This window comes from Pezoporus wallicus, unplaced genomic scaffold (assembly GCF_028554395.1).
Source record: "Pezoporus wallicus isolate ANWC-B61680 ecotype Strahan unplaced genomic scaffold, APGP_CSIRO_Pwel_v1 contig_4788, whole genome shotgun sequence".
NCBI classification, from domain to species: domain Eukaryota; kingdom Metazoa; phylum Chordata; class Aves; order Psittaciformes; family Psittacidae; genus Pezoporus; species Pezoporus wallicus.
The window spans coordinates 511,240-525,000 of NW_026638769.1; the positions used below are offsets into that span (position 1 = coordinate 511,240).

The 13,761-nt window shown below is 38.4% G+C and overlaps 1 protein-coding gene across 7 annotated transcripts in view; it reads left to right on the forward strand.

The window, feature by feature from the left end:
- The window catches only part of SYNCRIP (synaptotagmin binding cytoplasmic RNA interacting protein), a 47,062-nt gene that overhangs the window by 25,108 nt on the left and 8,193 nt on the right, over positions 1 to 13,761 (forward strand). For all 7 annotated transcript variants that reach the window (XM_057412528.1, XM_057412534.1, XM_057412527.1 and 4 more), the window contains exons 6-10: positions 24 to 200; positions 4,672 to 4,807; positions 5,666 to 5,871; positions 11,500 to 11,649; positions 12,937 to 13,058. In XM_057412528.1, the coding sequence (XP_057268511.1) occupies positions 24 to 200; positions 4,672 to 4,807; positions 5,666 to 5,871; positions 11,500 to 11,649; positions 12,937 to 13,058 (791 nt within the window). The remainder of the gene's footprint in view (positions 1 to 23; positions 201 to 4,671; positions 4,808 to 5,665; positions 5,872 to 11,499; positions 11,650 to 12,936; positions 13,059 to 13,761) is intronic.

Sequence of the window (13,761 nt, forward strand, 5' to 3'; positions counted from 1 at the left end):
ACCACTCTGTATGCCTGTTGTAGATATTTGTGGGCAAGATTCCAAGAGACTTGTTTGAAGATGAACTTGTTCCGTTATTTGAGAAAGCTGGCCCTATATGGGATCTCCGCTTAATGATGGATCCACTAACTGGTCTAAACAGAGGATATGCTTTTGTCACTTTTTGTACTAAAGAGGCAGCTCAGGAAGCTGTTAAATTGGTAAGTTCTCTTATGTGGATTTTTTTTTTTTTCCTGTAAGAACACTCTGGCTTACAAGCAGGTTATCCTGATGCTTACATTCTTAAGGTGTCATTAGATCGCTTAGAAGTCCACTAGGTGTGTTGATTTCACCAGCTGTATTAGGCATGGGATGGGGGGTGGGGGAGATGTGGGGAAGCTGGTGGACTTCTCTTTGGTCCAGTTAGATGAGCCTTTATTATTAACAGAAGTTGCACTAGCAGTAGTGACTTCTGAGGTATCTGCATCTGGGTGAGTTTTGGAGAGAAGTGGTGTTTGGGTTGCCTTGCTTCAAGAGAAGTGTTGGTCAGGTTGGCTGTGATTTCTGATTTGCTTGTGCACCGGTAGGGGGCTCGCGCTGGGAAAAGGCTTCCAAAAGTAGGTGCATTTCATAAAGACACTTTACATGGGAAGTGATCGCTCCCAAGTGTTCAGTTTGCTGCACCTGACTGGAAAAAGTCATATATCCTGCCAGGTTAAAAAGCATTTCCTCTATTTTGCATGGAGGTGGGAAATAGTATCCGATTCCTTAGATCAAACTCTTTATAAGCTTCTCAGGTTTTATGCATGAAGTATCCATCACTAAAAAGGAGGGGAAAAAGAAACACCACCCTGATCCTCACAGTGCTCCTTTGTTTTCCTAGTTAAGTTGAATTTGAATTTCTTGAGCTAGCTATTACTACATTGATATGGTCAAGATCACTGTGCAATATGCCTCTCGAGTGCTAACTGTACTCATTCTGAGGTGTACTGATAACTGCATTAATTGATATAGTAGAGTTACAATTTCTTGTTTTGTAATAACATACATCTTAAACCATTAAGACACTCTGTTGACATGTATTAATGTAAGTTGGTGGAGCTGAAGGTGGGAATTGTTTTGAAAAAGTATAGAAACGTATACAGAAGCGTAAGTACAAAAATATCTGGTATATGCTGTTTAGCTTTTTAAATAAGAGTGTTTGGTGTTCCTGTGCGCCGTTCAGATATAGTGAGGGTAACTGCATATGCCTCTTTCATTGTCAACCTAGCCATTTATATTGTGTGTGAACTCTCTCAAGAGAGCTATGCACATGACTTAGCAAAGCTATGAATTAAATAACATATGTTCTCAGAGAGACCTAATAAATGAACAAAAAGAAATTTTTCTTTGTTTAGTTGGATTTTGCTTAAAAGCAGCATTCTCTGAAAAATCATTCAGGTTGTGCTTCCAAAAAAGTAACATTCCTGGCCTCAGTCTTCCACTAAATGATAGAAGGGAAAGAGGTAGTTGGTGTCCCTTTATATCTGATATTTGATCTTCAGGAAGAAAGTGCATTGTGTTCTGGTTTTCAGTTAAACAGCCTCTGAGAATAGTAGTTGAAAAATGTTGCAATTGATGGGGCAGTTTTCCAGCCTGTATGCTCATTTCTCTGAGGGCAGGGTTAGTTTGAAATTAGAAACTATGGCATTTGTCAGTTTTTGAATGGTTCCAGCCATAGTTAGCTGGCTAGTTAGGTGTATTTTAAGTCTTCCGAGTTATTGAGGAGTGAGTTGCAGGGGTATTAGCAAAATATGGCTGTAGAGCTCAGTTGAAAATCATAAGCCTAATACTTTCATTAGTTACCCATGCATGGGAGAGGCTGCTGAAAGGCTCTTGGAAATGCAGAACCCATGGTTCCATTTATAATCTGGTACTTCAACAGGTGGTGTTCTTTTTGATCCTACTTGTAATCTTCTGATACACAACTTGTTTCCCAGCTTTCTGGACTTCTGGGACAGGGTGGGTTCTGTTATTTCCCTCCTGATGCTGAGAAGACTTACAGATATGAGCAGTAGTTATTTTTATGTTGAGTACTTAATCCATTGTGGTTACCCTCTCTGGTTAAGTAGAAACAGCATCTCAAATGTTCACACAAGCACTGACTATAAGAAGTCTGATGTCACTTTTTTTAACCTCAGGCATTTTTTCCCTGTTAATGTGTTTGTGTTTACCTTATGTTTTATGCTGTTCTAAGCATTATAGTTCCAGTTGTGTTCTTTCGCACACATCTTCAATTCTCAATCCTATTTCATGTGAAGTTGTTAGTTACCAGTTTTTCAGAATATTTGAGTGATAGATACAGGATAAATACTCGAGGTGAAGCTTGTTGGAAAATGTACTGAAAACTGTATTAGCTTGCTGTGTATTTTTGATTAGAGCAAGTGTAAGCTTGATCAAAGTGCAGGTACAGGTGGGTTATGCAAATATGCTTCTTAAGCAGCTTGCCAGCAGTGTATAGCAGTACAACTTGTCATTTGCTGCTGGAAATAAGTTAAATTTGCTGCTGAAAGTTTAAGTGGAAGAAATGACAAGATGGGGTATGGGTACTTTGACCTGTTTGTGAGTAGGTTCCTGTAGAACTTGGGAATAAAAAAAGTAGTAGCATCTAGAGGGAGGGTAGTAGTATCTCTGTTACTAACTTTGGGCGTTGATTCAGTGGTGACAGGAGGGGAAAGCAGTATGCTGACATAGCTAATTTGGTAGCCTGACTGTTTGGGCACTTGATGCAGATCATGATTTGGGCCTGTTCATGTTGTATCTAAGTTTACAGATGGTATGTAAACTATTTACCTAAAAAGCACCAACTTTCTATTCTAGAGCACCTAATTCAAAGCTGTTTTTCTGGTAGTTAATGTATGATAGTACGGAAAAAAAAATACTAGAGATTATTGTCATTGTGGAATCGCAGTATGGTATTTTATTTTTTTAATGTTGTAAAATATTATTTTGTTGCCATGACTTTTATGGGGGTGCCTGTTTTGGAATAAATGTGTAGCTTTTAGACTTTAACAGGAACAGTAGGATAGTATCTTCTATTATCCATATAGAATAGAGTATTTAAGTTGGAAGGGACCAGCAATAGTCATCTAGTCCCACTGCCTGACCACTTAAGGGCTGACCAGAAATTAAAGTATTATTATTAAGGGCCTTGTCCAAATGCTGACAGGCTTGGGGCATCAGCCACCTTTCTAGGACGCCTGTTCAGCGTTTGACCACTCTCATTAAAACAAATGCTTCCTAATGTATACTTGGTTAATGAAGAGTAAGTTTGGGACTTTTTTTTCCAGACTTGTAAACTGTCAGGTGTTTCCTTTAAAGGATTGTTATGACCTACTGTAATATGTCTCTTCATTAATGTGTTTAAGTGTGTTTACTAGTGAACATAATACATATATGATCATGATGCATATATGATCATAATACATATATGCAGTCTTTCTATGCAGCTGTTTCCTAATTTAAAATCAACTATTCCTCTGCCGCAAGGGCAACAGATACGGAGATAAGTCTTCTACTGTATCCTACTATGTCTTGATATGTAATTGGTTGGGAAGATGCCACTCCAGGTCCTTTTCACATGTACTGTTCTCCTTTTAGCTCACTTTCCTTTCAGTAGCTTTGAAAATTTTCAGTGATGTATTTTTTGTTTGCGCAAGATAAACATCTTCACCCCGATTTTAGTGCCCAAAACAAGAGGGATTGTGGGACAGCTTGCTTATGCAGGAAGATTTACAACCAAACACCAGATAACTTCTAGAATAAACAGCTAGATTAAATTTTAAAAAGCTGTCCTGCTACCTGTCAATAAGATGTTGACCACAAAATATATTTTCCTAGCTAAAGAACTATCTGTTGCAGGGCTTCCATTTGGAAAGGGGTTGATGTACCACCAGCTGACCTCCCTGCTGCTTTTTTGGATGATGCATGTTTGTGTCTGCATCTCAGTGAAAAGGCATTTTTTGTCAACAGATGTCTACAGTAATACTTATTTTTCCTTAAACTGCTGACTTGTTCAGGGTGTCTTCTAAACAATCTGTTACGGGAGAAGCATATGAACAGAAGTCTTAGGATTTCAAGTCAGTAGAAGGTGGTTCTTGCTGTTTACTATCTTTACATGTGTAATCTATGTGTCTGTGCTTTGGAAAGTATTTACGAATTGCTCTTGCACATTTTATGGAGAAGACCTGATCATGGGTCTCCTTTTGTTAATAAACTTTAGGGAATCTGACCCTAACTGTAACTTGGGTCTTGTATTATGTACAAATCCAGAATTCATACGTAAAATCTGTAGAGGAGCTTTCTTTATTTTTTTGTACTATTGTGAAAGTAGAAGCCTTGACCTTGTTAACTTGGACATAAGTTTTATCTTTCATGGTTCTACCTGAAAAAGTGTCTAAAATAACGTGTCTTAAGAAAGAGGATTAAAAAGAACGGAAAAATAATTGCTAGCTGAAACTGTGGAGATATATTAAGAGAATGTGGGTATACTTCAGAACAGTTGAATATACATTGTAAGATTGTGTTAAGCTCCGAAGAATTTAATATATGGCTCAATGCTGTATTTGCAGAAGTGAAATATTTGGCATGCTGATATTGGAGAGAAGTAAAAATTATATGTAAGTGACGATTGTCCAATTATTTTTCTTTCAGTATAACAACCATGAAATTCGTTCCGGAAAACACATCGGTGTATGCATCTCTGTTGCCAATAATAGGCTTTTTGTTGGTTCTATTCCTAAGAGTAAAACCAAGGAGCAGATCGTTGAAGAATTCAGCAAAGTAACAGGTATGTTAATAACTATGTTTTGTAGAGCTAGAAAGATGTCAAACGTCACCAATGATGAACTCTCGTCACCATGTTTTTGGCTGATGGTTGAGTGATGATGAATCCAAATGAAGACCACTCGGCATTTGTCCTACTTCCTAGGGGTTTGGGGTTTATTAACCTGTTGTGCTGAAGGCTGAAATTATTTGTGTTAAGGCTAGATATGTGGTTGCAAGCTTTACCTAGAAAATAAGTGGGTAATGTTAAAAAAAATATTTTAATACTAACAGATACTTTAAAACTTTTCAAGGCAAAACTGAAACAGGTTGGACAATGTAACGAATTCTGTGCTTCAGAGTTCTTAATGATTTGAAAAGCAACCCTTTGATAAAAGCTGTCAAAGGAAACACTTGATGGCTCTCTCTGCTACCGAATTAGATACTTTGGAGCAGCACTGAAACTTTCTGGATGTCTTAAAATCATGCAGATTTGGTCTCTTGTTATTTAGACATCCATGGAAAAACGTGTGCCACTAAGTGATGTGACTTAGCGATTTGTGAGGAGAGCTGAGAAAGCACAACTTTTGGCTGCCCTTATGTCTCCTCCATTCAGTTAGAGAAAGGGTACTGTTTCATAGCTACTAAGTTTTCTTCACCTAATGAAAATGAAACCTGACTCTGGATAGTCTAATGTCTTTCTTTGAAAAATGTCAGTCTTCATGGTAGGGAAACTTCATTATGTACATGGTCTCAAAAGTTTAGTGTGTTCATGCCTTTTCTGGAACCGCTTGTCAGGTGCATATTTACCATAAAGATGATCCCCACTTTGTAATAAAAATACATGAATTGAAGTCATAACAAATATTTTGCTTAATTTCAGAGGGTCTTACAGATGTCATATTGTATCACCAGCCTGATGACAAGAAAAAGAACCGGGGTTTCTGTTTCCTTGAATATGAAGATCACAAAACTGCTGCTCAGGCCAGACGTAGGTTAATGAGTGGCAAAGTGAAAGTCTGGGGAAATGTTGTAACAGTGGAATGGGCTGACCCTATAGAAGACCCAGATCCTGAAGTCATGGCAAAGGTAATAAAGCTGTAAGGGAACATAATATACTTAAAGTGCCTTGTTCCAAAATAAGTACTTCCTCACATGAGCCTAAGTTTAAATAGCATCTTTCATCCTCCTTGAGAGATGTTGTAGATGAGCTGATAAAAATATGAATACACTTTAGAATTGATGTGAATTTAAAAACCCTTCACTGATGTTATTTTATGCTCCCAAAGCTGAGTATTGGACTTAATTTTTTTTCAAAATGACACGTAAGGTGATGGACTTAATTTCTCATCTGGAAGTGGTGGTGACTCTGAAACTTAGAATAATTTAGTAGCTTAATATTTAGATGGACAAAGATCTGGATATGATCACAGAGCAAGCTTTAGTTCTTTTTAAACCTGGAACTTTGCTTACCTCATCAGAATTGGAACATGTCAGTAAGATGCACAAACATTCAAAGCTGCCTTTAGTGGTTGCTTGTGAAAAGTTATGCAATTACTTTGTATTTTGAGCTCAATCTTTTAGTTTGGGGGAGGGGATAATTCCTTAAAATACCAAGATTAGTAATATTTTGGATTTTGAGTATTTCATTGAAACTGAAGTCTGGATTATTAACTCTTCAAAGTACATTGTAGCTGTTTTTTGTATGTGTGTGTGTATGTGTGGGGATGGTGTTTTGCCAGAAGCTAACTATGTGATTTTTTTTTTTTTTTATTTATTTTTTTTTTCCCCCATCAGATAATGCCCATCCCTGTCTTTTCGGTTATGTTGTGTAGTTGAGCTGTTTAATGGAAACTCGTAGCTAGCCCGTATCCTTATCTCTTTCTCTTAGCTTGCTTTTTGTCTGTGCTTTTACTCTCATCTGAGACACGTCACTTGCTGGAGTCCTACTTTGATGGACCTAGTAAGATAGCTTGGCTGGGATCTCCTCTTTGGTGAGCCATAAGGGAAAAGGGTTGGGGTGGGGGCTTATTCTAGGGAAAAAAAAGCTGCTTTTGTAATACAAGTGTTACAGAAGCTTTTGGACTGCCCTGTCTGCAGACTTTAGTTTCCTTGCCTGGCATCATAGACTATCAGCAGTGGGGAAGAGTCTTGAAGGCAAAATTTTCTGAAGGTGGTGTGTCCTAAATATGGCAGCCTATCTATCTGTTCAGTTTTTTGGCTCAAAAGAGAAGAGACCTAATCCATCAAAATGTTTGAATAAGCAGGAACTTCTGCTGACATGACTGAATAGATGAGTAGGAAGTGATAGAGGACATAATCAGGTATGTTTTCTGAGTAAGTTTACAGATGTGGGGAGTGAAAGACTAAAGACATTAAAACTTGATAATGGTTTGCGCTATTTAATATACAGGTTTTTGAGGTAATGCTTTGTATTGTTTTATATTTGAAATGGGACATGAAAATGGAAGAAATGTAAATACGGACAATGTGCAGAAAATCAACCTGTAAACTTACAGTGATGTATACCAAAGATAGGATGTAGAGCTTGGGTTGAAGATGTATGAAAGAGTGAGACTATTTGAATGAATAAATTGAAAAGGTAGAGAGCATCTAGCCTGTGTCTGAAAGCAGAAGCCGAGATGAGTGTTGGTGTCTTTCTTGCTGGCTCTGTCCCTTAGTGTATTCTTACAGCAGGCAAAGTCTCTAATCCAGTCTTCCTTACCCACTTACTGTATGTTTTGAGAAACTGACCACATCTGGGCTTCTAGAAGTATTAGGTTTACTCTTTGTTTTTTATTGCTGTCTTTGCATAAGAGCAGCTGAGCTGCTGCTGCAGTCTTGTAATCTTGCAGATGGGAGCTGCAGTTTGGCTGTCATTGCTTCTGAGTACTGTCAGTTGGGAGCAAAGGGAGAACTGTTGATCCTTGTCATCTTACACATTCCTGTAGTAGAAAACTCTGGAGGGAACACTGTGAATAAGAGTAGGTTACTTTTATCAGAATAATCATCTGATCAGCAGTGTTCTTGTAAGGACTCCTGGAAAAGCAAGTCCTTAAGAATAAACGATGAGATTTGTTCTCATAGGTCAATGAGAAACTGAACATAAGCTAGCAGTGTGCGCTTGCAGTCCAGAAAGCCAACCATATCCTGGGCCACATCAAAAGGAGCGTGACCAGCAGGTCTGAGGGGGTGATCCTGGCCCTCTACTCTGCTCTTGTGAAACCCCACTTGGAGTGTTGTGTACGGTTCTGATGTCCTTAACAGAAGAAGGACATGGAACTGTTGGAACAAGTCCATAGGAGGGCCATGAGGATGATCAGAGGTCTGGAGCACCTCCGGTGTGAAGATATGCTGAGAAAGTTGGGGCTGTTCAGATGGAGAAGTCTGCATGGAGAGAGACCTTATAGCAGCCTTCTAGTATCTGAAGGGGCCCTATAAGGATGCTGGAGAGGGACTCTTTCTTCAGGACTGTAGCAGCAGGACAAGGGAAAATGGGTTTAAAGTTGAATGGGGGAAGTCCAGGTTAGGTGTAAAGAAGAAGCTCATTACTGTGAGGGTGGTGAGGCTCTGGAAGAGGTTGCCCAGAGAAGTTGTAAATGCTCCATTGATGGCAGTGTTCAAGGCCAGGTTGGACAGAACCTTGGATGACATGGTCTAGGGTGAGGCGTACCTGCCTGTGGTGGGGGGGTTGGAACTAGATGGTCTTAAGGTCATTTCCAACCCAAACCATTCTATAATTCTAAGAAGAAAAAATTCACCTTTGTAACCAGAAGGTGAACAGCGTTCTGTCCTAAAAGCAGAATGTCATTTCATCAGTATATGGATACTTACTAATTTAAAGTTGGGAAATGTTTACTCAAGCCTTTTTTCCTTTCTCCTCCAAAATTAAACGTTGTGGGGAATAATGTATGATTGCATACATAAATTTAAATGGGCTGTTACTGTAAATAGGAAGTACCTTATGTGTGATGAGAAGAAGAAGGCTAGATTGTGAAGCTAGACATAGGTGCTACAGGAGGTTAGTACTTGTAGAACAAAGTAAAGTTGGTTTAATACTTTATTTCTGGTCCAAAGTGAAGTTTTTTCTAACTTCTGGAGCTGTGTTTAACTTAATTTCTCCCAAGTGTTACTTTGATGTTCTAATGCCTGCAGATAAAATTTTTAGTGTTTTACTTGATTTCTCTAGCATGGCTGAGGCAACATAGGATGTTCTGGAGTGGCAGGTTAAGCAGCTAGATAAAGCCTTATTCTTGTGGTTGCCTGCTAGATTAGAGGAGACAGAGCTAGTAACCTTTGCAGAATTTGGCGATGAAGTCTAAAGTCTTTGTGTTGTAGGTGTGTGGAGAAAAAGAAGCAGATTGCAGAAGTTTTGAGGGTAGTCTAATCTTAAACAGGTTAAAAAGTGAGTTCTCCCCTTACCCAGCAGCAGCATTTTGTCATATATTGCTTGTTGGATGTCTGCTTCTGGATCCTTGGTGTTATGATGTATGAGCCTTAATGAAAAGGGCTTCTTTTCCCTCTTGCCCTTCCATCTTTAGATAGCTTAAGTGAAATAAAAATGAATTCATCTTAACCTATGCTTTCACGTGCCTCTTAGCTTGGCCATCATCTTTAACTGGTTCCCCTACACTTTTAACCTGTAACATGACCAAAGATGTTCAAAAAAAGATAAAATTAGCTGTTAGAGGTTAATGGTTTTATCTACACTGGGAAAAATTGTTACTAGTTGCTTTTCACTTCCTTAAAAAATGTTGTATTAGTGTATTTTGTAACAAAAAAGTGATTTTTGAGGTTTTTATTTATGTCTGATACTGTCAGTCATTGTGGATTTATTAGTGAAGGCAACTTGGGTTTCCTTATGAGTAAGGAAGATTTGTTTGAAAGCTACCAGTTTTTAAAACCATTGATTACATCACAAAATGTAATTAATTTTGATATTATAAGGTAGTTATTAGGATATTTTATTAAAAATCATTATTACATATGCCTTACAAAGAAAGAAGTGTCCTTGCCATCAAGGCATGTACGAGGAGCTTAACAAAGGGTAGGAAGCAGATTCCCTGGTGGAGCTGGCTGTGATTTTTGTTATCTCCTTAGAATCAGCAACTATTACCAAAGACAAGAGTTGATACACTGGGTCACATTTATAATCTGTAGTATCCCTTTGAAACTCTGCATCCCATCCTAGTTCAGCTAGCGAGTGAGACGAAGACTTATGGAAGTGTCTCCTGTTTATTTGTAACTTAATTACATAGCAATTCTTATTAAAAGGATGTCTAGGATTGTTGAGTTTCTGTATATGGTGGGAGTAGAGAGTACATCTCTGCTTAAAAAACCAAAGCAAGCTTCCTTTAGTCCTTTCACACCCTGTGTGGTGATATTTGTGTTGACCTTCAGGGTTAGGAGTAGGAAGTTGGTGCCGCCATGTACAACGTTCCCTTGTCATCAGCTAATTTGAAACCTTTAGTAGTGGAGGGCACGTGAGTAGAAGTTGCAGATCTTCACTGTTGTGCAGCTGCAGTGTAGGAATGTAGGACTGTGAGTGCTGTAATCACTTCCTACTGCCAAATATTGTCACAGCACGGTGGCAGTGTATGGAAGGGATTCTCCCCTGCTAGCCAGAGAGCCTGTAAATTGTGAGAACCCATAGATGACATCATGTAAACGTGCTAGTATACAGTCATTTAATGCAACCTGAGTGTGAACACAAGAATGAGTCTTTGAATACTAACAGGTCACTAATAAATATGATTCCTGATGTCCAATGTAGAGTGTCTGCTATATGAAATAAAACTCTAGTTTAAGCCTTTGTCAAGACTGTTCTGTACTTTTTATCATGGTGGTGGTTGATGAAACTTTATATAGATGATTTAGTCACTGTCAGGCAGTTAATGGCATGTATCAGTAGTTGGAAAAACTACCATTCTCTCTGACCTTACTGCCATAGCAGTCTTTGTGTAGCTTAAGAACTAGATATATTGCATGCTTTAAAGACCTGGGGAAGGGAGTAAACCCCCAGAGTTACTTGTAGGTGTCTGCTCCTCAAAGGAAGGACAGAGTTTTACTCATGAGAAAGTCCAAGGGTCACTTGGCAGTGTTGGCCTTAGTATCCCCTTCTGTCTGTGTTCCCTCTTCTAGCTGTGACTTCAGGTCACTGAACACTCCTCAAGCAAGGACAGTCCTGATGCTAGGTATCTGGTGTAGCTATAGTGTAGGAGCCACAAGTTAAGCAGCTTGAGAGCTGCAGGCTTGTCACCTCTGACCTAGATATTACAACGATGACTGTTCTTTCTGCAAATACCTGAGGAAAAACCTGTCTAAAGAATGAAATGTTTTGATAAGTTAACTGTTCTGTGTGTAACCAATTCTGGTTGCCTTCTTTCAAGTTTAAAAGTGTTCCGAGTTGAAAATTACTGCTGCTGGGATTCTTTTAAACACTGACACAAATTGGATTGACTTTCAGGGTACTAATACTTACGTAATCATGTTTGAAGATAGATGTAGTATTTCTACCAGTCAGGGAATTTTGGAGTTAACTCTTGCTGTATGAATATATAAATACACATTCGTGTATATGTATATAAAGTGCTGTACATAAAATGTTATGATGTGTTCAGTACTGCCAGTAGCAGTGACCTGCAAAACTTTGTGTTCTGGCATTAGGTCATACTTCTAAGTGGTTTTTTGGTTTGTTTGCTCTTGTTTCTTTTTTAGGTAAAAGTTTTGTTTGTACGCAACCTTGCCAATACTGTAACAGAGGAGATACTAGAAAAGGCCTTCAGTCAATTTGGGAAGCTAGAGCGAGTGAAGAAGCTAAAAGACTATGCTTTCATTCATTTTGATGAACGGGATGGTGCTGTAAAGGTAAGTGAAGAGGACTCTGTGTGTAAGTATTGACTAAACTATAACATTTAGAAGCTACATACTTCAGAACAAGCTCTATCTGGAGAAATGGTAACGCATTAACACTGACAACTTTGTCCTCTCTGGGCGTCTCCTAGGAAGACGCAGTTGCTAGCTTGAGAAGTCAATCTTAAATGCACCTATTCTAAGTAATTCTGCTGATGTGTATCAAAGAGAATCACTTGTGTTGTTATTCAAAACTGAAGTGCCAGAAGTTGAGTGATTCTTTTCACCAAATTATTGGTAGAATCTAAAGCAGTTTCTCTAGGGCAGGTGATAAAATCGTATGTAATCTTTTTATCTTCCAGGAACAGAATGACTTCTTTTCTATGGTGTGGAATAAGTACCTTTTTCTTTTTGATGAGAGGTTCTGGACAGTTGAGTAATTGTCATTCCTGGATTTTGCTAGCCTGGTCATGGTGTTCTGTTGTTTTTTTTTTTTTTTTTTTCCCTCCTGTTATCTGTCATTAGGAGGGGAAAGTGTAATTCCTCTCCTGTCTATAGTGTATCTGTTTATGTTCTGTGAGAAGATGCAGGATACAAGGGAATTCAGTTTTTCTTACTCATCCAGATGCCTTAAAGTAGCTGCTTAGGAAGGTGATGGAAAGAGTACATGTATCACATCAAGGCTTAGCTATGTAGATTCCCTAAAGTGGTAGGATCTTTAGGATTCCCCTGTTTGAGTTTAACTTGTAACAGTTACTGGGGCTATGGGTACTGTAAGTGTGTGTGTGGTGGTGGGGTGGGTTTTTTGTTTGTTTTGGGTTTTTTTTTGATGGTTTTGTTGTAAGAATGAGACATTAAATTCTAATTTTTGGCTTCTGTTTTAAAAAGAAAGAAACACTTATTACCAGTAAAATAAAATAATAAAACCACATACTGATCTCTAGCTTTAGTAGTGTTTGTGTGTGTGCTGACATTAGAAATTTATTCCTGTGTTGCAAAGTCATACTTTCAGAACTGTCACTTCATTAATTGAAAGAGCTTGCAAAGATTGAAGCCCATTTACAGTTCTGAGTGGGAGACTTCTAAACTGACATTTGCAGTCCTGGGATTCAGAGCTAAGTTTAGAGCAAATGCATAACTCTGGAGCCCATAATACTATGCTGTCTGATTATTTCTTTAGCTTTATATTGTTATTTTAGTTCTGGACAACAGATTTTACAATGAGTACTCTAAATGGTAAAATAAAATTAATAACTTCAGATATGCATAGAAGTATATTTAAAGTCTGGTTAATTCCCTCAGGCAATGGAAGAAATGAATGGCAAAGATTTAGAGGGAGAAAACATTGAAATTGTTTTTGCTAAGCCACCAGATCAAAAAAGGAAAGAACGGAAAGCTCAGAGACAAGCGGCTAAAAATCAGATGTAAGTGTGAATGCATGCACATGTTGTATTACTTCTGAAAGACATGTACACTCCTACCGAATTGGAACTTGGTATTTTAGTAGGTACACTGTAGTGTGTGTAGGTTTTCTGGCTTCTCTGAAAATGTTGGATTCATTTAAGTTGTTTGCATTTTACTTAAGATGTAGTAGTGGTGTTGGTGAGAGTTCAGGTACTGGTGTTCTCCACTCATTGAGTGTGCGAACACCAGAGGAGATGTTCGAAGGTCATGAAACATGCACACTCCTCACTTAAAAATTCCACATACTTCTATACTGACATGTCACTTGAATGAATTTAGCAACATGTGCTCCTCCCAGAGGCTTAGCAGTACAGATATAGCCCTTCCTGTTTAGTAAAGCATCCACTGAAAAGGATGATCCTGAAATTATTCATTTGCCACTTTCAGAAGACAGATCTGCTCATGAAGGTGTTAAAGTCATACTAACAGATATCTTGCACTGAAAAAGCTGAATGCTGCAAGACAAAAAAAAAACAACAAAAAAACCAAAAAGTGGGTGGGGGGGAAATTCCTTGCTTGTGTGTTCCGTTTAATATTCGCATATGTTTTCCTTTTTGGGTATCTTGCAGCTTTCCTAACTATCTTCCCTCCTCCACCTTATTTCCAAAAATAACTTGTGCTAGTGCTGCTGTGCAGCATTCAAGACAACGGAGTAATGAGGTT